This window comes from Nansenia antarctica (genome assembly GCF_963989245.1).
Source record: "Nansenia antarctica genome assembly, chromosome: 1".
In the NCBI taxonomy this organism is placed as follows: domain Eukaryota; kingdom Metazoa; phylum Chordata; class Actinopteri; order Argentiniformes; family Microstomatidae; genus Nansenia; species Nansenia antarctica.
This window is the reverse complement of record NC_137674.1, coordinates 66,872,863-66,899,512: the sequence shown is the minus strand read 5'-3', so window position 1 is coordinate 66,899,512 and position 26,650 is coordinate 66,872,863. Positions and strand designations below refer to the sequence as shown.

The 26,650-nt window shown below is 42.3% G+C and overlaps 1 protein-coding gene across 1 annotated transcript; it reads left to right on the top strand.

Moving 5' to 3' along the window:
• LOC308152267 (uncharacterized protein) lies at positions 1 to 26,220 on the top strand (the record flags this gene model as incomplete). The annotated part of the gene is made up of 24 exons (XM_080525195.1): positions 1 to 156; positions 317 to 457; positions 7,702 to 7,738; positions 8,871 to 8,945; positions 9,070 to 9,248; positions 9,403 to 9,475; positions 9,595 to 9,728; positions 10,028 to 10,126; positions 10,215 to 10,472; positions 10,610 to 10,714; positions 10,868 to 11,043; positions 11,131 to 11,234; positions 11,339 to 11,448; positions 11,555 to 11,621; positions 20,388 to 20,487; positions 20,925 to 20,992; positions 21,115 to 21,185; positions 21,316 to 21,426; positions 21,501 to 21,605; positions 21,772 to 21,912; positions 22,049 to 22,149; positions 22,259 to 22,418; positions 22,763 to 23,431; positions 26,212 to 26,220. The coding sequence occupies 24 exons, from the start codon at positions 1 to 3 to the stop codon at positions 26,218 to 26,220; spliced, it is 3,249 nt and encodes a 1,082-aa protein (XP_080381321.1).
• Positions 26,221 to 26,650: the final 430 nt, after the last annotated feature.

Genomic DNA, 26,650 nt, shown 5'->3' with positions numbered 1-26,650 from the left:
ATGGGGGGTGTTGATACATCTGGCCAGATGCTGGGGACAAACTCTGTCCACCGCAAAACCAGGCGGTGGCCTATTACTGTGTTCCAGCACTTTGTGGACATTAGTATGACAAACAGCTACATAGTCCACAAGGAGCTATGTAAAAGCAAGCAGGAGGTATGTAATTGTACTCTTCTGTATTTTGCACTGTCCTGTCTTGTCCTTGCACCTTTTGTATGCTTGTCTACTTATTGTTATGCACCAACATTCCAAAGCAAATTACATGTATGTGTGAAAACCCCCGGCAAGAGTAAATCTGATTCTGATTTTGTTTCAGGGACACATGACACGCCAGGACTTCCAGGAGCAGCTGACTGCCCAGCTCCTGGGAGTGCCACTGCATGGCAGGACGGAGAGGATCCCCAGCCAGGGCCATTTCCCTGTCCCTGTGAGCGACGGTCAGGGGAAGGGCAAGACCGTGAGAGCCACCCTGGGGAGAAAGAGGTGCACTCTGTGCAAAAGAAACACTCCTTGGAGATGTAGAGAGTGTGGTGTGGGCCTCTGCCTTCAACTCGACAGGAACTGTTTCACTCTGTACCACGACTGAGTACAGTAGGCCTGTCTGTATATAGTTAGTTAGTTAGTCCTCTTCACCCCGTTGAGGGGCATAGGGCGTCCACCAGAGCTCTCCATCTCACTCTCTTTTAGGCCTGGGCCTTTGTTTCTTGCCAGCTCACCCCGATGTTCTTCAGGTCTTGGAGTGTGGAACGTCTCCAGGTGTTTTTCGGCCTTCCAGCTTTCCTCTTCCCTTGCGGGTTGTAGTCCAAGGCCTGTCTAGTGATGTTGTTGGAGTCCTTCCTAAGGGTGTGCCCTATCCAGCTCCACTTTCTCCTTTTGATGGTGGTAGCTATGCTGTCCTGGTTTGTTATTCTCCACAGCTCTTCATTTGTGATTCTGATGGGCCACCACAGCTTGAGGATGTACCGCAGGCATTTGTTGACTAACACCTGGATCTTGCTTGTGAGCCATAGCTTGTGTATATAGTCTGTTCTTAATTATTTGTATAATAGTCTGTTCTAAATCATTTGTATATAGTCTGTTCTTAATTATTTGTATATAGTCTGTTCTAAATTATTTGTATATAGTCTGTTCTAAATCATTTGTATATAGTCTGTTTTTAATTATTTGTATATAGTCTGTTCTTAATTATTTGTATATAGTCAATTTAATTTAACTAAAAACCCTCTAAAATCAATTCCGTTTTTGTGTTTTTCTTCCCTCAAAACATTTCAGTAATGTCAGATATTGAAAGCTGAAGTAATCCTGACAAAAGGAGCAAAGGCATTTACTCACAGGACATTATCTGACATTTTTACAGCCAAAACATTACAAAATACTTTTATTCTTGACTAAAAACCCGATTCCGATTTTCTTTTTCCTCCATGTCACTAATCACTAGAATGGTCATTACTCTTGAACAATATAAGATATTTCTAACCTGTCTTCTATTCTGAATTGCCAACAGAATTGTGCATGCCTCATACCCTCTAACCTTCCTCCAAGCTTGTAAGTAAAATGGTTTAAAATGCAGTTTTCTGATGGAGTATGGCAGCCGGAGAAGATTTTTGTAAAGATTGCTGTGTGAAATCTGTTGGATAAAGGATAGTTATTCTCAAATAATAAAATAAATATTGATACTATTTAAAAGCCCTAGCTCTTCTCTTTAAAATAGTCATATCATTTTGGCTCTGTGATGTAATATGAAAACACCACAAATGTTCTTGTATCGGAATGCCATATTCCGGAATATAAACATATGAAAATATGAATATATAATTAGGTCTAAAAAAGTTTTAAGGGGTAACCAGGCCCAGGCCCCAGGAAAGGACACTATAGTCCTGGATATTAAGGGGTAACCAGGGGTAACCATGAAGGCCCAGGCCCCAGGGGTAACCAGGCCCCAGGGGTAACCATGCAGGCCCAGGCCCCAGGGGTAACCAGGGGTAACCAGGCCCAGGCCCAGGCCCCGGAGGTTGAAATACCTTGCAACATAAGTGAGAAGTGTAGGTCATTGCGAGTAGGGTAGCGTCCACGGCAGGACTGCAGTCCGGTGGAGGTCCTATATTAGCGTGCCTCCTCTCACAGCGGGCGCTAAAACAATTGTGACGTTAGGATTATAAGGTTCTATCTTCATTTTAGTCAAAATTGAGTTTTTTGCATAATCTGATCCATTAGTGTTTATTAATGTGTGGTGTTATTTTTAAAATGTTGACATTTTGAGTTAGTAATTCATAAAATACAAAGGTTCCATCTCACAAAACATAATGAAATGTAAAAACTTTGACGCTCAATATCTCTGAACTACCCTAAGCGGAGATAGAACCTTATAATTGTAAACTCATGCAAAGGTGTTACGTAATATTGTATGTAAATCATAGTTGGAATTGTTATTATTATTGTAATTATTACTATTAAAAGGGATAGTTGAGTGAAGCGCCCTGGAGCAACTGGGGGGTGTTCCATCGGCGTCGCTGGGGGAGAGTCCGGGTTTGGTCTGACGGGTCTCCTAAAAATATCCAGGCATATTCTGGGTCTCGCAGGAGTTGTCGGAGGTGGGCCGGGCTTTTCCTTTGGTGACGTTGATGGAGTACCCCCCTGGTCTAGACTGAGTGCTCCCTGGCTTGGTATATCACTCAAATATCACTTGTAAAACTTTGTAAAATATGTTATGCCTCGTTCAAGGTGTTTAAAGAAGTGTTGTGCTGCGGGTGTGATCCACCATTGAAGCGCAGACAGCAGGAAAAAAAAGCTCACTAGGAGTGTCTCTGTTGATACGTGGTGATTTGTGTCTCGCCGTCTATGTAATAGTAGTATTTTTGGTGTGTTTGATTAAATTGTGGTTTTGTTTAGCATTGACTGGCAATAATAATATTGTTGGAATTGACCCCATATGGTTTGGAGATGGTTAAGAATTTCATCTCAGACTGATGTGTGTAACAAACACCACCCGTTAAAACAGTACTTAAATGTACACATATCCGATGCCTCCCTGTCCATTCCGAGAGATATGTATTGACTTCACGGACATGGGAGTGATTGATAGATTTTCAAGGTGGCCTGAAGCATATCCGTGTAAACGGGAGGACGCTGCAGTCTGTAATAAAGTGCCTCTTAAAGGAATTCATACCACGGTTTAGTTTCCCTACAATAATACACTTTGATAATGGGTCACATAAAAAAAAAAAAAAAAAAACATATGGCTGCAATTGAGACAGCAATGGGGATTAAGCATCGATTTGGTTCAGTCTACCACCCCCAGTAGTCACAGGGTTAGGGTTAGGTTGAGAGGGATAACCAATCTATTAAAAGAATGCTTGCCGACAGGCATGATACAGAGACAGAGGGAGGTGGCTTGGACCTCCTCTCCATGGAAATAAATGTATGTACAGGTTATGTCAAAACTCTAACTAATCTCAATCGAGTTTTCTCTTCACAGGAACTGAATGCTGCGGAGAAAGCAGACAACGGCGCAAAACAGACTCCTATTTTAGACCCAGGCGACGTGGTGGACAGGACCGTGGGAGGTATATTGACCACCTCACACGCTGTCAAAGTCGAAGGTAAACCGGGTGCAGAGTGGCCTCTCCTGTCACACTGTACCAAAGCAGACCCACCACATATATACAATTTTCTAATTCCTGGCGGCTCAGCATGCACCTCAATGGTGACGTTTACTGGGGTCCCAGGGGGGGGGTTTGGGTTCCGAGAAGCATTTCATGACTTAGCCTCAATTAATGTGGAAAGTAACACAACAAGTGGACTATTAATCCATGATATTAGCGATCACCTGCCTGTCTTTTCATTTTATGAATGTAATTATAGAAAGAAGAGTGAGTTAAAGGAAATGACATACAAGAGAATAAGAACTGAGGAATCCATATCTGCTTTTAGAAATGAGTTATTAAAATGGAATTGGAAGAGTATATATGAAGAATTAGATGTGGACAAAGCGTATGGGTTATTCCTAGAAACATTTAAAGTTCTATATGAAAAAAAAAAACTGCCCATACACTAAAACAATGTAGCAATAAGAATAAATATTCTGAAAATCTGTGGATGTCCAAGGACATTAAAAATGAATACAAGAAAAAGAATACTCTAGTTGGGTATTTATAAAGCATAAAACAAAGGAGGCAGGGGTTAAATATAAGAAATACAAAAACAAACTAATTAGTATTATGAGAATATGTAAGAAGGAGTAGTATAACAAATTATTAGATGAGAATAAAAAATAATGTTAAAGGAACAAAGTGAACCAAATGTATGAACAAAACTTCAACAGATAAACACCTCTTCACCAATTACAGACCGGTATCCTTATTATAACAGTTAGGGTTAGGGTTAGAGAAACTATATGATGAAAGACTGGCCAATTTCATTGAAAAACATCAACTATTAATGGATAGTCAGTATGGTTTTAGAACAGCTAGATCTACTGCCATGGCATTAATGGAGCTAGTAGAAGCAAATAACAACTTGTACAGAGAGAAAGAAATATGCATTGGGCATATTCATTGACCTTAAAAAAGCATTCGACACAATACATCATGAGATGTTTGGAGGGATATAGGTTGGAGGAGCTTGAGAATGACGTGAACTGGTATTTTTGTGGATATTTGGTTCCTGGTTCGCTATAGTGGATAGCCATATTATTATTGATATTGATAGATAATCTATTGCGTAATGGTATGATATTGTGGGGAAGGGGCAGGACCAGATGGGCTTTGTTTCTTTCTGTCTTTTCTCGAACAGGGCCATTGCCGACTGTTGCTTCCATGTCGAGGAAGATATATTTTATTTCAATTTATATATTTTATTTGTATTTTATTTGTATTTTTATTCATTTTTTGGGGTTTGCTTTTTGTTGTTGTTGCAGATTTGTGTGTTTTTGTGGTTGAAATGTTCGAGATAAATGGAGAGCAAATCAAATCAAATTAAAATGTTTGGTACAACTGGGTAAACTACACAATATCCACCATTTCTAAGGTAACATGTTTAGTCTGCTTGAAACAACCTAGAGAGAGTACACTGTTTCCCTCCCCCTACAAGCCTGATAATTGTTCAAATTCTCCAGTAGGGATGGGACGAGGGGGAGGACAGGAAAAACGGCCCCGGTATGGCTAGAACTAAAGGCCCCATGATATATGAGGGACATCACCCTTTACATTTAGAAAAAGGCTATGACTGCATTAAGATAACGGGAAAGGGGGGTGGTGTGGGACGCCTTCATGCTACGCACTTCTGTAGTATGTTCATGAGTGCATGGTCAAGACAGGGAAACATTTGTGAACAGGACTTTACTTGCGCATGTTGGGGGGGGGGTTCAACGATACCAAACAAGGGCTGTGTTTATGCCTCTGTTTTTATACTTGGTAATCATCTTATTTTTTGTAATTTTTTTGAGTCCTTTTGGTGTGCTGCACATTTTCATTTCCTTTTCGGGGGTGTTCCATGGGTAGGCTCCTTTAACTGTTATACATTTTTGTTTTGCATTTGTTTTAATCTTTGTTTTCATAAATATACATGTTCCTCTGAGTTCATAATTAGTCTGTCTAACTTGGAACAGTCTCTGGATACAGTCTGGAAGCATCTTGTTTTTTATTAGTACATTACTTGTGCCATTTTGAAGTCCACCAATTCTTTAAATTTGAGATCATAGGTGTTTATGAATAATTTGTTAGTTGGGTCTTGATAGGCAGCTCTGTTTATTTACGGTAATAGCATTCCACTTACTATTTTACTCCCAATTTCATTGGTAAAAATGTTATCTATTAAAGTAGCACTGTTACTTGTTATTCTAGTCGGTTTTAAGATTGTAGGAAATAGACATATACTGTACATTGTGTCCATGATGTCTGTAACATTTTTTTTTGTGTTCATTTGGGTTCAACAAAGCTATATTTAAGTCCCCACATACAAAGACCGTCTTTCTGTCATTTAGTTTATCATACATATCAACCATCATATCTTTGAATGTGTCAAGACAGGATCCTGGAGTTCTATATACACAGTTTATTATTATGGTCTTAGATTTCTCCATATTTTATTTCTACAGTGACACAATCCATAATGTTTTCTATTATTATTGACATATGTTTTACTATTTTACAGTCAAAGTCATTATTTACATACAAGGCAACTCCTCCTCCCTTCTTGCTTGTTCTGTTGGAGGTAAATAGTTCATAGTCCTCAAGTTCCACATCGGCTTCTTTTTCTTTACTGAGCTATGTCTCCGATACAGCAATGATGCTGAACTTGGTGAACTGTCTCAAATAGTCCTTAGTTTTCTTAAAGTTTCTATAAAGACTTCTACTGTTGAAGTGTATTGTTGATAAAATACCATCCAATATTATATTACTTTTGAATTGTTCCTCTGTGTAATACTCACAGTTGCAGACGGTTATTATTGTTGTAGAAGTGGTTCGATGTTATTATTGTTGTAGAAGTGGTCGATGTTGTTCTCAATGTCATACATTTTGTCCTCTGTAAAGTCAAAGGTTTTCAAAGTTCAACTCTTCATAGTTTTTAGGTGCAGCTGGATTATAATTCACACAGTCCAGTGATCCCATTTCTCCAAACTCATCATCATTTATATCGTTTAGTGGAAATGAATAATCCTTGTCCATTCCCATTTTGACAGTCATTGTCTGTTCAAGTATTTCCACTCAGATTTGAGTCAATTGTCTGTTCAGGTATTTCACAGTCATTATTTGTTCTCTCACCATAATCCCTTTGGAGGTTTCAGGAGATCCATTGGGCCTAATCATCACTTTACAGTTTCTTGTCCAAATGCCTTGCAATTTGTTTTGCTTCCTTAGAATGCGTGCCTGCCAGGCAATTTCAGCAAACCTGTAGCAGACATGTTTGGAAAGGTGGGGGCTCACCCCATAGATATCTGCCTTTAGATTGGAGGTACTGTCATGCCAAAACCTGCCGCTGCCAAAAGCTGCCGGGCCATCAGCGCGTCACGACCTAACGCGTCTCGACCAGCTGGCACGTGTCACGACCAGCTGGCGACTGTGACGCGTCAGTCTAGTGTTTTTGAAACCTCCGTTTTGGCCGCCATTAGCGAAAAGCTTTAATTTGGCTCTACAAGTGTTAATATGTCATTTTATGAAGTTTTAATATGTTTTCAGGCGAGAAAGTAACCATATATATTCACAAAATGTATCCGGTTTATCAAAATAACCCGTTTATATATGATCTGACGGTTTTTTCCCCACTTCTGAGAGCAGACGACACATTTGGGTTGTGTCAGCAGATTAACGTGTGTATGTTAAACTGCGAAGACAATGTCATCTTCTTGCACTTGAATAGCATTAAGGTTGATGCAGGCTCACTAGTCAGCTATATAATATATAACATTTTATATGAAAACACCTGCTAATTTCACACGTAACTCGCTCCGCTAACGTAGTACGGAGTTGGCTAGTTAAACCACATCAGAGCACAGAGCACCTCGGGTTGGGAGAGCCCTATAAGACCCCGATCAAATAAAAGCAGAACGGAATAAACGTTATTAAATACAACGTTATAAAATGCAAGTGTGCATAGCGCGCACACACACACACACACACACACACACACACACACACACACACACACACACACACACACACACAGAGGACATCTCTGTTTAAACTGACGGCTGATTTCCGAGAGGACGCCCACGGACAGAAGGTGAACTTGGGAGTCGGAGGTAAGAGAGGCTTTGCTATCCTAGCGGGGAGCTAGCTCGCGGTGTTCGGGTGACAGCCAGGGCGCGTTCGTAAATACGCTCTGGAAATCTGATCAGCACTCACGGAATGCCTCTTGTCCAATCAAATGACTTGGTCCCTTTATGACGTTGAACCCAGTGTGCGCTCCGGGGCTCTCAGAGCGAATTTACGAACGCAGCCTCAAGTTCAATACTCGCGACACACACGGACTGGTCCAGTTTCACTAACCACTGTGTAGAGTAGTAGACGCATCATTTCTACTAACACAGTAATATGACTACATGATCACACTAGTCTAGTCGTGTTTAAGCCCACGTTTCACTCTCTACTCCTAGACACACACTGTCCTAGTCACACACACTAGTCACACACACTCCTAGACACACACTGTCCTAGACACACACTCCTAGTCACACACACTCCTAGACACACACACTCTTTTTTACTACAGTAAACATTGTATCCAAGAAAAGAAAAAAAATCAAAGTAAACATTGTCAACAAGAATGAAGCCCTGCATTTTTATAACTTTATATTTGTTTCTCTCTTAGGCAAGTCTAAAGGTTGTGGTGGTGGTGTGTCAATCAATCAATCAATAATCGTTTAGAACGTGTCAGGACCAGGTGGTGACTGTGACGTCATTCTAGTGCGCTGTGTTTAATCCTCCGCACTTTACTCCACCATTTTGCTCTGCTGCCGGATGACGAAACACCTGCTACACGACACACCTGCTACTACAGAGAACTACTAGAGAACTACTACAGATAACCCTATCATTTCCTTTTATACATTACTCTTATATTGTGCTTGTATTGTAAATTGTTTTATTTTAGATTGTGATTTATTTCGAACTAGCTAACTTGTGCGCACACGCGCACACACACACACACACACACACACACACCCACACACACACACACACACACACACACACACACACAGGGCATTGATAGCTAGCTTTCCAACCATTTATTGATTGTTTTCTAGTGAAATTGTGTTGTATCTGTATATATATATATATATACACAATTATTATACATATCAGATAATAGATATGGCATCCTATACCAGCCACAGTGACATTTTCTGTGACATTTTCATTATCTGTCCAAAGCCCAGTTCCAGGAGGATATGTCTGCAGAGAAGAAGCGTGCTCTCCGGAGAGCAGCTGAGAATTACATGCTTCGGGGTAAGATTTGTTAAATTAACCCATAAAGCAATAAAGTAGTGTACTACTGTAAAAAAACAACAACAACAAAAAACATTATTGAACAAGTCCTGGTCTCTTTTCTCTAATCCTTTTGATGTTGTAGATGGTCTCATGTATTATTGGCCCAAGAAGGGACAGCCACAAAGGAGGGTCATCATGTCAGACGAGGAAAAGGAGGAAGTGCTGACCGAGGTCCATGCCGGTCACTTCGGAGTGAAGCGCATGATTAACAAGATTAATCAGCGCTTCTGGTTTGGCATTGTGAAGGATGTGAAAGACTGGGCAAGCAAATCTATTATTTCTTTAGTTAGTTTTTATGTTTTACAAACAGTAGCAAGATTGTATTTTACACACAGATAATATTCATTCATTCACATTTCATTTCAACTTGCACTTTACTGATTGTTTCAAGGTCCGTACCTGCGTGGCTTGCCAGAGGTTTGAGAAGGTGAAGACTGAAGCCCCTGAGCTGAAGAGCATCAAGCCTGTTTCACCGTGGTACATGATTGGTGAGTTCTACACTTTTATATCCCAATATTTTTTTTGGGTTTTGACTTGTTTCCCACCATGCTTTCTTTCAGTATGCTCTTTTAGTGTGAATGTTTTACTTCCGCTTGTCCAATGTTAGAGTATGCCAACACATTTTTCTTGCTAGGTGTGGACCTCATCGGACCGTTCAAGGCCTCATCCAAGAATAGCAATCGCTACTGCCTCACAGCGACAGATTTCTTCACCAAGTGGGTGGAGGCCATTCCTATCCAGGTGTGTTATATCTGTGTTTTCTCAAATATAATGATCATGACCATGCTTTTTAAAATACTTGAATGTATTGTACTTGAACAGTTCATCACCATGTATCCCCATTTTCATCTTAAAATTAACATTATGGGCCGGTTTCACAGACAAGGCTTAAGCCTAGTCCTGGACTAAATCACACTTTCAATGTAAAATCTCCATTGAAGATGCTTTTTAGTCCAGGATTAGGCTTAAGCCTTGTCTGTGAAACTGGCCCTATAAGTATTAATATAATAGTACCATATCCTGTGTGTATACACTGCTAGGACAAGACGGCTGTGGCAACATCCCAGGCCCTGATAGACATCTTCCACACCCATGGTGCGCCGGAGGTCATCCTGACTGACCAGGGCAAACAAGGTCATGTACTTGCTAAAACATATGATCTTGTAACAGTTATGGACATACTTGTATGGACAAAACTAATGACTTCTGTCTTACTTTCTTTTTTAGGTCAACCAGATTTTGTTTGAGAAGTGGGGGATGAAGCACCGGATTACCTCTGCCTACCATCCCCAGACCAACGGACTGGACGAGCGGACCAATCAAACACTCAAGAGGGCTATCGGGAAATCTCTGGATGGGCACCAGGAACGGTGGGAGGACAACCTTAAGTTAATCCTTATCGCACATAACACCAGCGTCCAGGCCTCCACCAAGTACTCGCCCTACCGCCTGATGTACGGTCGGGAGCCACGGCTGTCCTCTGAGGTATGTCAACTCTTGATATTATTGTTCTTATAATATATAATTTGTTTTGCAAATTGATTCTCAACATAAACAAAAAATAAAACACTAACTCTATGCAAATGTATGTATTGCGTATCTCTATTTGCCTCTCATTTCAGATCACAGGCGACCGTCCTTTTGTGGAGGTGGACGAGATTGATGAAGACACCGCTGCAGACTATCTCCACGCCAGGGCTGAGAAGGATGAGGAGGTCTTTGACGAGGTGAAAGATATTACACAACTATATACTGAACAACCACCTGAGTGATGCTAAGTAACTGCTAAAGCAATAACAATGCCTCAGCAATATACAGAGCTATACTGCACAACAGAGAATTACAATCTCTGCTGCTTCGCTTTTTCTTCAACGATCAAGGTGCGACTCAACGTGGAGAAGGCCCAGGAGAAACAGCGGGAAAGCTACCGGAAGAGGATCAAGAAGGGAACCAAGCGGTTTGAGATCCTCCCGGGCATGGAGGTCCTGAAGAAGAATGAGAGGAAACGTGGGAGACCTGGTGGCACAATGGACCCAGACTGGCCAACTACGTACCGGTAAATGTTAGACTTTTAAGAATATTCAGAATGAGAGGGTGATGTGTGATGTCCAATTTTGCCATTATTAATACATATTTTCTTCAGGGTGACTGAGGTTGGGGACAACAATTTGGTGCAGTTGGAGACCTTGGATGGCCAACAACTGGGAACCAAAACCCCCTATGCCTCAGTGAAGCCTCTGCGGAAGAGTAAGTGTAACATACAGTTCCCATTTTAAAGTTAATGTAATGTGAAACTGTATTTTTTTTACCACAAGATGTCATTCTAAAATTGTTTTGTTGATTGACTTAAGGATTCCGAGCCTGCCCGCCCACTCAGAAAGCTGTGTCCCATCCACCGGAGCCAGTGTGTTCTGATGACCCTGAACCGCTAAACTCTGAGCCGGAGTGGGACTCACTTCAGGTACACTTAAAAATCCTAGCTTCATTCATTTTAAATAATCAAAATTCCAATGGCTGAGTACTGTAACATGACAGTCCCTTTAACCCAACATCATTATGTTTTTTAGGCACCATCTCAGCTGCTAGATGTCATCATCACAGATGCTCAGCTGGGGCGGGCCTGTCCAGCTTTACGTAGCAGGTTGGAGGGGCTTAGGCCTTTCGTTCAGAATCCCAATTGTTGGCTGAATGATCTCTCCATTGACAATGCTCAGGCTCTTTTACAGGCTCAACATCCCCATGTAGGAGGCCTCTACGCCACAACGTCCCTCTCCCTCCTCTCCTCCGTGCCTGCATCAACCCAGGGGTTTGTTCAGATTTTAAATGTTTGTTCAAATCACTGGGTTACGGTAAGTAACATCAACTGCGAGGTAGGTACTGTTAACGTTTATGACTCCTCTGGTCACGGGTCGACCGAGGAGTTCATTTCTCAAATAACACGTCTCCTCTCTTTTTCAGGTCCCAAGGTCCTTCTGCAGTGGCCTGATGTCCAGCAGCAGAGAGGCAGCTCAGACTGTGGGCTGTTTGCTATTGCGAACAGTCTCACATGCTGCAGAGGTGAGGACCCAGCAAGCAAGGAATTTGATCAGTCTGCTATGCGTAAGCACCTCTTTTCCTGCTTTCAGGATGGGCACCTGACACCATTCCCCAGCTCCATACGGTGTCCACGCACGGCCCAGTCAGTGTACACTATGGACGTTAGTGTGCACTGCATCTGCAGGAGGACCATCCGACCAGAGCTTCAGGTATCCTGCAGGAGGTGTTTCAAGTTTTTCCATTCGTCTTGTGTGTCAATTAATATTATGTTTCCTAATGAATTTGTTTGTACTGCTTGTAAAGTTGTTTTTTAAGTATTTTCCAGATTGTACACATATAGCCCTGCTACGTCCTCCGTGAGGGCCCGTTCCCCTGTACATAAGTCCCTGTCCAGCCCTGCTACATCCTCCGTGAGGACCACCTCTACCACATCCTCCGTGAGGACCACCTCTACCACATCCTCAGAGAGGACCACCTCTACCACATCCTCCGTGAGGAACACCTCTACCTCCTCCGTGAGGACCACCTCTACCTCAGGCTACTGCAAGTATGAGCCACAATTACATCATTGTTATTTTTAAATGTTCATATTGATTGTTTCATTACTAATACATTAAATGTATGCTCATTCATTCACACAGCACCAAGATGTTTTGGACAAAATTACATCTGGACAGTTACCTTTCATCCCCATCCACCCAGTACACTGGTAAGTCACATTGAATAGGGATTATTTAGAAATGTGTTTACTCACAAAATGTTATTTTGACTGTACATATCTGTGCTTGTTTGTGTGTTTACACTAACAAGATGGTTATTGCTTACCTCAACAGGAGAGCTGATTGGTGTGATGTTAACTAACCCCCCAGATGTTACCCACCAACCCTCCAGATGTTACCCCCAACCCTCCAAATGTTATCCCCTAACCTCCTTAAAGTTTAAACCTTAAAGTTTATTCTGTTTTCTGAATCAGTGTGGACTCGTGGTGTGTTTGTTCATCGTCTGACATTGGCACGTTTTATTACAATATCAACTACTATACTAGTCCAAAAGTTACATATGACTGTAGTTATCATAACTGTACATGTCCTACTCTAATGGATCTTGAACGAAACGCGCATTTTTTTTATTAAGTTGAATTGCTGAGTTGCGTTTGCAACTTTATGAGAAAATGATCTGCTGATCAGACCTCCGTTTCTTTCTTTTGAAACCGGGAGCACTTAACCAATAGAGAACGGAATAAACTGGGCTTAGAAGAGATGTTGTTACCTATGGCAGTGTATAGAGCCTCTCTATGTGTTACCTATGTCAGTGTATAGAGCCTCTCTATGTGTTACCTATGTCAGTGTATAGAGCCTCTCTATGTGTTACCTATGTCAGTGTATAGAGCCTCTCTATGTGTTACCTATGTCAGTGTATAGAGCCTCTCTATGTGTTACCTATGGCAGTGTATAGAGCCTCTCTATGTGTTACCTATGTCAGTGTATAGAGCCTCTCTATGTGTTACCTATGTCCAGTGTACTAGAACCACTCTAACAGGAGTGTTTGTCCGTGAATAACACCGGCTATGCCCGGGGTAGAAACACAAGACTATAGCTGGATAAGGTCTACAGGTCTACACGGTAATTTTAAGCCGTCGACCAGCCCTCTACGACCACGGGAAGTCATGTTAAAAGTGAAGATACTTCTGTTAAACTAAGCTAAGCCAAACATCGCTAATCGCTAACTCCCTCCTGGGCCTTAAAGTGACAAGTAATAACGTTGTGAAAAAAACCGTCAGATCAGATAGATATAAGGGTTATTTTGATAAACCGGATACATTTTGTGAATATATATGGTTACTTTCTCGCCTGAAAACATATTAAAACTTCATAAAATGACATATTAACACTTGTAGAGCCAAATTAAAGCTTTTCGCTAATGGCGGCCAAAACGGAGGTTTCAAAAACACTAGACTGACGCGTCACAGTCGCCAGCTGGTCGTGACGCGTGCCAGCTGGTCGTGACGCGTTAGGTCGTGACGCGCTGATGGCCCGGCAGCTTTTGGCAGCGGCAGGTTTTGGCATGACAGTACCGCTGAAGGGACACTCGAAAGCCGACACAGACGAAGAAAAAGGAAATTATGCTGCAGATGCAGCCGCTAAATCAGGAGGGGGTGGCTGTGATGCAGGAGGTAGAGCCGCCATCTAATGATCGCAAGGTTGGCAGATCGGCGGTTCGAGCCCCGGCAGGCCACATGTCAGAGTGTCCTTGGGCAAGACACTGAACCCCGAATTGCTCCCAGGGCCGGCGCCTTGTATGGCAGCTTGCCACCATTGGTGTGTGAATGTGTGTGTTGGTGAATGAGAAGCCATTGAAGCGCTTTGGATAAAGGCGGTATGTAAGCGCAGTCCATTGATATGTCCCCAGAGAACATCAGCTGGTCTCAATCCAGCTAGACAAACCTAAATGCTCTGTACAGACTATAGATGACATACAAGGGGGGTGACGCAAAGCTGGTCCTCTGAAAAGGGCTACGGGTTGTGGAGAGCGCATGACGGAAGAATAGTGGCCCGTGCAGGTCTAATGAATGTTATTGGTGCTGAGGCACATGGTCCCACTCATGGGTCGGTGCGAGACACTTGGGCGCTGATAATGAGAAATTTGGTAGATGGTGATGAGGATGTTTACAAGAGGTGTATGCAAACGCTGGAGTTAGCACTGTTATTGGTGACTGGTTCGACTCTGTTTTTGGTAAATGAAAAAATCTGGCTATGTCTATGCTCACTGCCCTCCTCATCTCTGCCACGGTGGTGACCCCGAGGAGGGTGAGGAGATCATGGATCATGATACAGGAGTTGAAGATATGTTGTGATTATGGAGGTTTGTGAAGGAATGGTGTAAATAAAGGCATTTGCGGTCTACGACCCATCTCACCATGTCTGGCTACAAATTCTCTGTAATGGTCATAATTTTGTTTAATGACCAAAGGGGGGATTTGTTGGGAATTTGTATTCAAATAACTAGAAGTGATAAATCATGTACTATGTGCTCATTTAAATAATATGTGACTGAGGTCAGTTGAGAACAATAGGAAGGTCACGCAAAGCCAAAAGAGAGGTTCTGTTTTTGAGCGACAAGAAGAAGACGAGCTCCTGACTAAAAGAACGTTTTATGATTCAAACTGCCTGTAAATTACTTATTTTTACCTATGTGCTAACAACCATTTTACACCTGCTGTTATGATATTCTATTTTTCTGTACTGATTTTATACTTTCATAACTAATGATTAATGATAAGTCTATTCTTCTAATACTATATTTTAACTTGTAAATCGAATCCTAATATTACTGTGTAACTTCAATAGTTGTGTTTTCACAAGACATTCTGATAAGGACACTGACACACTGCTCTGCTCACACAAGTACGGATATCACCATGACAACGGGAGGCCAGCAGGACACACTGCTGATAACACACAGTACACTCTCGCGCACCCACACAGAGAGAAGTTGAAGGCCATGCTAACGAGCAGCTGCAACGGATTTTGGAAATTGGACAATTGGAAAACTACTAGATAGGGGGGGGGGAGGCACCACCCAGCCCCAAATGTTAAATCAAATGAATAAAGGACTATGTAGGAAGGCGAGAGGGACTCTTGTTTGGTGGAGCTCCTGCAGTTAACTTGTTGACGGCTAGCTGAGACGGACCTGCAGAGGTGAAACTAGATGAGACCACTTTTCCATGGAAATGAACTATTATTGCTTGCTGATGTGCTTGAATAAATATTATCGTAATGAACAGTTCAGTAGTGGTGCCTAATATTTGATTGGATCATATCATCTTAAGAAGTGATATCAAGGACGTCTCGTTGAGATTAAACGAACTCGCTTGTAAGTGACGACTCAATTATATCGATTCTGGAGAAGTTGATCGCCTTACAATTCCCAACTCTTTCCGATCTAGAGTTTCCATTATTAAGATGAACATCTTGCCCCGGGTTAACTTCTGTAGTGCTATGCTCCCCTTGGCTCCACCTGCTGGACACTGGGACAAATTACATAAATTGGTCTCCAGGTATGTCTGGAAAGGGAAACGCCCACGGATGAAAATGTCCACTCTGCAGAAACACACATCCTCTGGTGGTCTTGGATTCAGGGCCGCTTTTAGGGGGGGCTAGCTGGGGCGGTGGCACAGGACCTCGCGCTTTGGAGGGCCTCGCGTGAGGCAGGGTAAAAATAAATAAAAAAAGATAAAATAAAATAAAATGTACCCTGGCTGGCGAGGCCCTCCAAAGCGCCAGGCAAGGGACCATATTATTATTTTTGCCTTTAATACATTTCTAAATGTTCACACATGTGATACTCATAGTCAATCATATACAGTATCTAAAATCTAGCATACCTGTAGACTGTGAGGACAGGGAGATTCTTAGCAACAGTCCTTATATAAAAACAGGGCTCTCAAGTCTCACACATTGGGCGTGAGACACACGCATTTCAACCCGTTCACACGCTCACACGCCACACCTTGTATTTCTCACGCAGAGAAATTACCAGGGGCGCCCACCAAGTTGCGCCGCTATTTTTTGAAAATAGAACAGGTAGAGAATCAAGTGAGTTCCCTCTGGTTCCCCTAGAGTTTGTGTGAATTGATGTCACTTATCAGATCAGACCCCCGCCCCCCCCCCCCCCCCCCGCCGCCGCCAAAATCTCACTCTGAAAAACTTGAAAACTTGAGAGCCCTGCATTTATATCGCTCCACCTAGCGTTGCGTCAACGTCACGTTCTACCCGCTCCACCGAGCGCGAGGAGCGCGCGGTTATTAATAGAGACGTCCATAGCGGGAATTTTTGAATCAGGACCTATATTCTCTTACGACAATCATCAATTATGGGTAAGTATAGCTAGCTAGCTTAATTTGTCCACATCTGCTAGCGGCTTTAATAAACTTATTGAGGACACAAGTTGGGTTGTATTGACATAGAGCTGAATGTCGTACTTGGAGCTCTAGTAAAAGTACCTCAGAGTAATGTAATTGTGTTAGGGTTAGGGTTAGTACCTCAGAGTAACGTAATTGTGTAGCTAGCTTTTTATTTTTTACGTCAGGAAAGTACAAGGGTCTGTAACAGGTCTGCTCTACAGTAACACAATCTCGCGATAGACCGCGAGACCAAGGTTGCCAGGTGGGGCGGGTTACCATGTAATGGGGCTACTTTTGATCACACTGGGCTGGGGGGGGGAGAAAGCATTTGGGCACCTGCCAAATAGTAATTAGAGTGTTTCTGATAATCAAAGTTTTTTTTTTTTTTTTATGGATTTAGTGGTTTTTACACTGTGGTTAGGCAGGAATATGTCAATCCCATCTGGCAACCCTGTTTGGCGGCTTTGCGCTGCGCCAGCGCGAGCCGATATGACAGTTTCACCGCGGGGATTAAAGCCACACAACACAAAGGACTTCAGTTGAATTCTATATTCATATAGTTTTATATGTTTATATATGTTACTTTGAACGTTTTAAACTGTTATACTACACGACGGTGTTAACGATGGAGGCAGTTACAGGTAAGACTGACCATTAAAGTCTGTCAGATAAAACCTTTTTCCCAAACTGTTCTAGCCAAGTGTTGAGAAGCTAACTAGGCTAGCTAGCACAGCCTGGCTGGTTTCTATGGTGATGATGTTACTATAGCTACAGTGAGTTAGCTCTGTTAGCGACGAAAACTGGCTTAATATATACACGCATTGGGCGTGAGACACACGCATTTCAACCCGTTCACACGCCACACCTTGTATTTTACCAGGGTAACGCCCACCAAGTTGCGCCGCTATTTTTTAATAGAACAGGTAGAGAATCAAGTGAGTTCCCTCTGGTTCCCCTAGAGTTCAGATGGCCACGCACCAGCTAATCAAATAAAAATATATAGCTACCGAACAGCCAATCAGAAAATAATAGCATTGCTGTATCCGGGTAACATTTTGATATTCCCGCTACAACAAACAACGTTCTGATTCCAACGACACGGGCTGACTGGAGCTATTGATTCAGATGCTCGCTACACAGAAGAGGACAGATTATTTGAATTGATCATTCACATCTCGAAGTGGCTACAGACTGGTCGACGTGGGAGAAGACCATATCCTTTGACGCTGAGACTGTGTGTGTGTGTTTTTTTTATTTTTTTGACAAGGTTGTCAACAAATTGATGTCATTTATCAGATCAGACCCCCGTCCCCCCCCGCCGCCGCCAAAATCTCACTCTGAACTCTGTTCAAAACTTGAGAGCCCTGTAAAAAAAGTAATTTCCCCCTATGACACCTTACGTGAATTTTGGGCGCGCGTTGACACTCGTTGTGCATAGTGACTGCTTAGTGCAAACGTACAAAATGCATAGTAATTGGCCAGTACATATGGACTCTACAGTTACAGATGTGATCATTAGAAGAGGTCCCCCAAAGATGAAACCTGGATTTAGTTATCCTAAAAATAATGAGAACAGAAACTTTAGTGAAACTTTATTTCTCAGAAAACTACCAAATGGGGAAAAAACTCTCAAAAACGGGACATGTCTTTTTGCTTTTGCTGTAAGCTTTTCAACATAAAGGATAGGCCTACATGGTGGTGAGTAACATCTCTATTCATGTCAATAATGGCTTGTGCGTATTTAATGTTGGGTATGATGACTGCTTTATCCTAAATCCTAATCCTTTATGAGTATAACAGGTTTGAAATGAAACAAACATGGTTGTAAACTATCTAAATAAGTAGATATTCTATTGTCTATCAGCACAGCATGTGAGCGCATTTCTTGCAATATATCGGTGCGTGCGTGTCGCGCGGTTATAATAGTAGCCTACATCATTATAAAAGGCCTCGCAAATCTGACTTCGCACAGGGCCTCGCATATCTCCCAAACGGCCCTGCTTGGATTGCCTAATTTCCAGTTTTATTTTTGGTCAACAACCCTTCGTGCTCTTCACACCTGGCTCAACCCAGATGCACAAGTAGCCTGGCGATCTCTGGAGGAGAAGTTGGTGAGCCCACATAGGCTTCAGGATGTTATCTATTCTAACATTCCTCTCAAAACCTGTAAATCCAAGTTTGGCCATTTAATCTCCCATCTTGTCGCCACATGGAGAACTGTAGAAATGCAGGCCAACATTCATCTGAAGTTCCATCCTTACATTCCGTTATTTAATAACTTTGCCATTTGCTCAGGAGGTCGCCCCATTTCCTTCCCTCAGTGGAGTGGAAAAGGGGTTTACACCCTATCAGACATCACTGTAGGTAATGAATTTAGATCATTTCAAGACCTGCAATCTCACTTTAATATACCTGGCACCTCTTTCTTTTTCTACCTCCAGCTCCGCAGTGCCCTACGGGCATACGGAGTCCCCTGGGGAGAAGACTTGAAGGTACATCCCATCCACAAAATGTTTGTTGGTAAACCTACCACAGCCTTAGTCTCTAACCTTTACACACTTATGATCAAATGTGCAGATATCCCTCTACAAATTAACTTGCGTTGGAGCCATGACCTTTCTATCTCACCATCTACAATCAATTGGACTACGGTTTGGACTAAGATCAACTTAGCATCTCGCAACCCCAATCATCAGATGATTCACTATAACTTTGCACACAGGCTATACTGTACACCCCGCAAACTTTTTTTGATGAAATTATCACCCTCGCCAAACTGTCAGTTATGCTCATTAAACACAACAGGAACTTTCATCCATATGGTGTGGGATTGTCCTGGTGTTAAATCATTCTGGGGTATGGTCATCAATAAGATGTCTGAGTTTCTTGGGTCCTCTATCCCCTGCTCCCCAATAATTCTAAATGTATCAATGATGCACCAACGCTGGCTTCTGGTAGGCCTCACAGCCGCCAAAAAACTGCTAGCTCAGAGATGGAAAGACCCCCATGACTTGTCCTATCAGCATTGGTTAAACACTGTGTTAGATCTAGCCAAACTAGAAAGGTCCGTGGCCAGCATGCATGGCGCTCAAGAAAATAATATTAGTTTATGGACTTCCTTTATAGAATGTATGCAGAGGTGATATGCATAACTTATGGTTTGTAATGGTGTGGGTATTGATATTTGAATATTATAGTATTTAATGTTTTATGTTTATCCTATTATGTTTATTAATTTTATTTGGTGGCATTTATGTTGAGCTGGTTTAAATCCTTCTTGAGGGTTTTTGGGCGGAGTAAGACCTTGGTGTGGGAGGGTGGGTAGGGGGAATGTATGCAGTGTATTTTGGTAATTGTTTTGTCATTGTCCTTTGTGTGTTTGTACATAAAATTAAAATAAAAAATTGATCACAAAAAAACTGTATGGTTTCGTCATCTACCTGCCCTGTTACACCCAGTAGGGATTGCAAAGCACTTCCGCTTAGGGAGTCAGGAGGATGCCCACGAGTTCCTGCGATACACAGTGGATGCTATGCAAAAGTCCTGCCTGCCTGGAACCAAGTAGGTGTTACTGAGGGAGTTATGGAAATCAGTGTTCAGCCACTAGGATGTAGTGTACTTGGATCTGACCTACATTCATATTTAGCTTAGAATACAGTGAGACATGATTAATAGATATGTTGCAATGACCCTCGCTTATAGAAGCGACCCTTAAAACTGACTGTAGCAAGCTCTTGTGGATAGTGGATTTCCTTTCTGCGCCAACAGGTTACCTTTCTGTAATTATCTTTGCTCTATTTCCTCTGCTGTCTCTTCCCCTTTATTTCTTCTTCTCAAAGGGCTGTAACAGTTTGTGTTGCTAATGGTTAATAAACGAGTATCTTGATTTGAGAATGTACTGTAGTACAGACTGGCAGACTATTAGGAATAATTCAATCACATTTTGAGTAGTTTGTAGTTTGTCTTTTTAATTCTTCTGACATTTCTTTTTTCAATAGATTGGACAGGCAAACGCAGGCAACCAGTTTTATCCACCAAGTCTTTGGAGGGTACCTACGATCCAGAGGTAAGTTATTGGTCCAAACTTGCATTGCTCATTTGTATGCTGCTTATACTGTATGTATGTTGCTTACCCGTACAAAGTTAGCAAAGAAAAGCACTGAATCTTCAATGCTCAATCTTTCACAGTAAAATGTTTAAACTGCAAAGCAGTCTCTGACACGTTTGACCCCTACTTGGATGTCGCATTGGAAATAAAGGTAACACACAATTATACATAATCATTCTGCTGTTTCACATCAATCAAGTACCTTTTACAAGAATTATTCATCGTGATATGAGATATTGGTAATAAGTAAATAATTGAGAATTGTGTCTGTCGTCTTGCAGACGGCTCCCAGCATAACCAAGGCACTGGAGCAGTTTGTCAAGCCAGAGCAACTGGATGGAGAGAATGCATACAAATGCACAAAGTTAGTATATACCTGTATTCATTTATTTGTGCAGCCTATTGAGTTTTGATTCCTCACATCATAATGGAATGCAACGGACTAAAACCTGTCTGCAGGTGTTAGAAAATGGTTCCAGCCTCAAAGAGATTCACCATCCACCGGAGCTCCAACGTGCTCACCATCTCACTGAAGCGCTTTGCCAACTTCAACGGGGGCAAGATTGGAAAGGTAAGATCATTTTGGGAATATTTGGATTCAGGTTTAGAATGTTAAATGCAATAGGGTATTTTTTTCCTCTTCTCAGACAATCAGAAATGCCTTAGTTATTTTGAAGATGTACCCCCTGTTCGTTTCCCTGTGTGGTGCTGACCACGTCCTTACTCTCCTTACTCAGGATGTGAGGTACCCCGAGTACCTTGACCTTAGGCCCTTCATGTCCCTGTCCCACGGGGAGCCCCAGGTCTATGTTCTGTACGCAGTGCTGGTCCACTCAGGCCGTAGCTGCCATGCTGGACACTACTACTGCTACATCAAGGTATCACACACACACACACACACACACACACACCCCTCATAAAAATTAAGTTCACCAGTGCATCAGCCAGTCTCATTTTGCTCAGAATTAGATGTTGATGTGATGTGACGTTAACAGTCCTCTTCTTAATTCTCAGGCCAGTAACGGGCAGTGGTATCAGATGAACGACTCCTCGTTGTCTGTCAGTGACATCAGATCCGTTCTCAACCAACAGGCTTACGTGCTCTTCTACATCAGGTGAGTACCACAGAGGTGCAAAGACATTTCACAACTTACATTTCTTGTGCATGCCCCCCCCCCCCCTTTTTTTTATCACGAAAACATCTTGTTGTATTCCGGCCGCCAGGTCACCTGATCTGAAGAACGGAGGGGACTGTAACCTCGTGAGCCGCACCCCAGGCCAGTCGTCCCCGCGCCCTGTCCTCACGCCCCGTGTCAACCTCGGGCCTCGCCACAACTCCACCGGCTTCATCGGCCGAACATGGCTAAGGTACAGCCTCTATACTGCACTGTATACACACACACACTCTTTGATTGTCATATGAGCCTCCACACGCAGCTTCACACCACATTGGCATGATACTTAATGATAATTCTGATGATGATTAAAGATCAATGAATGATAATACTGTATTCACAGCAAGCTCGCGTACCAGTGTTTCGCACAGATTTGTTTTTGGCAGGGCACATGAGTACACATCCAGCGATGCCATTACCATTTACTCATTTTCGATTGAGTTCTATCTAAGCCAAAACTCCAGACAGGGGGGTCCGCCCCACCTATTCAATGGTAAGGGAAACAGCAGTGTGTAATGAGGCTTGTAGCTAACTTATTTTGGTTGTTTCACAGAACACCCTTCACGTCAACGGGAACGGCTCTCTAAGAGACAATCCATCTGGCTCCAAGCCTAGCACCAGCAGTGGCGGCCTCGGAAAACCGAGCCACGTGCTGCCCTCCGCCTCCTCTTCTTCATCCTCCTCGTCCTCCATCTCCTCAAACCCACTCTGCCGTCCCACTGGGATCCCCGACCCTGCTCTCCTTCTACAGAAGCTCTCCTTCTACATTGGCCAGGGCAAGCAGATCCGCCCCTCCTCATCCTCTTCTTCAGCCTCAGCTTCCTCCTCTTACGTCCAGCCGTCCGCCTCCTCCTCTTCCTCTTCCTCACAGTCTACCTCAGCCTGTATGTCCGCCCCTCGCCCGCCTCGTGTGAACGGCACGTCAGCCAGTAATGGGAATCACGGCTCCTCCTTCCTGGTGCCGTACGGCCACGAGTCATCAGAGGAGTCTGATCAGGAGGGCGGCGCTCTAGAAAACGGCCTGGCCAAGCCTAATTTCAACGGGAGGAACGGAGGAGCCGTCTACGGACCGGCCCCGCGACCCCAGCCGGCCGTTAAGACCAACGGTGCTGGTGGGAGTGAGGTTGGGGCGCACCACAACAGTAACGGCATCGCCAAACCCAACCAGAACGGTCACCAGAACGGACACCACAAAGTCAATGGCCTCAAACACACTGACAAGGTACTTAGTCAAATAACATGCCAAAACGGTAGCATAGAATAGTTTCTATCTGATAAAGTGTGGTTATCTGATATCGGGCCACGTATAGGATTGTTGTCATGGTATTTGGCTGCTTGCAAGGACAAGAGAAGAAGGTATTGTTGTTGAAATACTATTGCAAAGCATTATCCTGCAGTATGTCATCATGTCATTATCCTGCAGTATGTAATCATGTCATTATCCTGCAGTATGTAATCATGTCATTATCCTGCAGTATGTAATCATGTCATTATCCTGCAGTATGTAATCATTGTCATTATCCTGCAGTATGTAATCATGTCATTATCCTGCAGTATGTAATCATGTCATTATCCTGCAGTATGTAATCATGTCATTATCCTGTCAGTATGTAATCATGTCATTATCCTGCAGTATGTAATCATGTCATTATCCTGCAGTATGTAATCATGTCATTATCCTGTCAGTATGTAATCATGTCATTATCCTGCAGTATGTAATCATGTCATTATCCTGTCAGTATGTAATCATGTCATTATCCTGCAGTATGTAATCATGTCATTATCCTGCAGTATGTAATCATGTCATTATCCTGCAGTATGTAATCATGTCATTATCCTGTGCGTGAACGCCCCCCAAGAACACGTCAACGCCCCCCTTTAAAAAATATTTGCTCCAGCGCCCCCCGATGTTGTCTAAACGCCCCTGTTGAGAAACGATGCTCTAAACTGTGACACTTACTTATCTAATCTGATCAGCACTCATGGAATGCCTTTTTTTTTGTTTTGACTCACGTATTTAAGTGAATACATAATACATGTCTAGTTTTTTACATAGAATGTTGAATTAATAGAGGGTATTTAGTCTGCACTTTAAGGCCATATTCATTCTATAACATAACATAAAATATGTTTTGATTAAATTTCTTCACTCTTGTTTTAATATTTTGATCATCTTTATTCGTAGGTTTCCCTGCAATGTGACATGCGCCAGTGCTACGTCCAGTGTGGGAAGAAACTAAACATGGAGGATATTGTGAAAGAGAGGCATGTGCGTGACATGGTCCAGATAGCTGATAAACACCCTCACGTACATGCTGAATTCATGAAGGGCAGTTTTGTTGTGCAGAAATCAGCTAAAAAGTTCAGCCTCATGGCCAAGGACCAAGCTCATGAACAGTCCAACAAAAGCCTCCAGGCGCATGGCGTGTGGTTGTAAGAGTGATTAAAATGGTATAAAACTATCAACTTCAATGACTGACAGTAGCATCATAACCTTATATGTTCCTGTAGTGTTGTTATTCAAATTCCACAGTGGCCATTGAGGGCGTGTACGGGAACGGGACACACAGACACACTGCCAAATAAAGATCCCAATAATATGTTGAGGCCTATGACTATGAGCTCAATCAGAGACTACTTCATGTTCCAAGACGAGAACTATCTACAAGTCAAGGGTGTGAGTATGGGCAGCAAAGCCAGCCCGTCCATAGCGAATATATATATATGGGTCTTTTTGAACAGAACTATGTATTTATTAACTCGACGGAAAATGTGTTTCTACCCTACATCAACATGTGGAAGAGATATATTGATGACATCTGTATACTGTGGACAGGGGATGAAACGACACTACTTAATTTCTTTAACTTTCTAAATGTGATAAATGAACATCTAAAATTTACTATGGAGCATGACCAGCACCAAGTACATTTTTTGGATATTAGTATCACAAGACAAAATGGTACATTCCAAACAGATGTATATAGAAAACCTTGTTATAGAAACTCTTTATTGAAAAGTGATTCGTTTCATCCTACTCCTTTAAAAAACAGTTTACCTATTAGCCAGTTCTATAGAATCCGGAGGATCTGCAGTACAGAGAAGTCATTCCAGGAACAGACAGAGACTTTGAAAAATATGTTTACAAGCAGAGGATACACACAGGACATTGTAGACAAAGCAGCTGAGAAAGTTAGTCTGAAGACTCAAGATGAGTGCTTGCAGACTAATAAAAAAGAAAATACAGTACAACCAGTGCTATGTGTGACACAATACTCACCTCTTGGTAACTTTTTGAAAAAAACGATAAAAAAACATTGGCATCTGCTGAGTTCGGATCCAACACTAGATAAATCGTTTCAGGTACCCCCCCCCCCGTCTAGTGTATAGAAGGGCACCTAATATTAGAGACATTGTGGTGAAGTCTGACTTGCCGCCCAAGAAAATGCATACTTTCTTAGATGATTTACCTGATGGGAACAGACGCTGTGGGTCTTGTGCCCAGTGTCACTTTACGGAAAAATGTAATTTCTTTTATCATCCTACTACAGGACAACAGGTTAAAATAAAAGGAAAAATAACCTGCTCAACTACTCATGTTATTTACATGCTCAAGTGTCCCTGTGGAAAAGCTTATGTCGGAAAAACTACACAGGCCTTAAAGACCCGCATTGCGGAACACAGGAGCACTATTCGTAATGGGGACGAGAAAAGTCCAGTAGCGGTACACTTTAAACAGGCAAAGCACAATGTCTCATCTTTAAGATATCTAGGAATTGAAAAAGTGCATTACCCCAGACGGGGAGGTGACATAGATAATCTTCTCCTAAAAAGAGAAGTGTGGTGGATTGACTACTTGAAAACAATGGCACCTGTAGGCTTAAATGAAGACTTCGATATCAGGCCCTTTTTGTAAAACAGAGGGTCTATGAGTATAGCCTGTCTATGAAAATGTGAGTATAGCCTGTCTATGAAAATGTGTTTGTGTTTTTGGTGATGTAGTCAACATGAAGGTTGAAATCAAATTTGAATATAGCCTGTCTATGAACATTTGTTTGTGTTTTTGGTGATGTAGTCAACATGAAGTTTGAAATCAAGTTAGGATCTGATTTCCTTGGAGAGGTGTATTTTCTAAATGTTGTATGTTTATATAAAAAAGAAAAAGAAGAAAAAAACAATACTATGTAATCATGTAATTTTTTGTGAATCTTGTTCTAAATCATGTCTACACTGATACGTGCTCCAACACACCAAGGTGGGGCTAATGATTGTCAATGTCACATTTGTCTAAAAAAAGACATTGTTTTCTGTTTCCTGCTATACTGAAGAAGACCTCACGGTCGAAACGTCTATTTTTACTTGCTGCTTGCTAAATAAAAATTGGAGCAACGAAGTGAGTGCGGGCTACCTTGTTTTGTACTCAATCAGAGACTACTCAAAG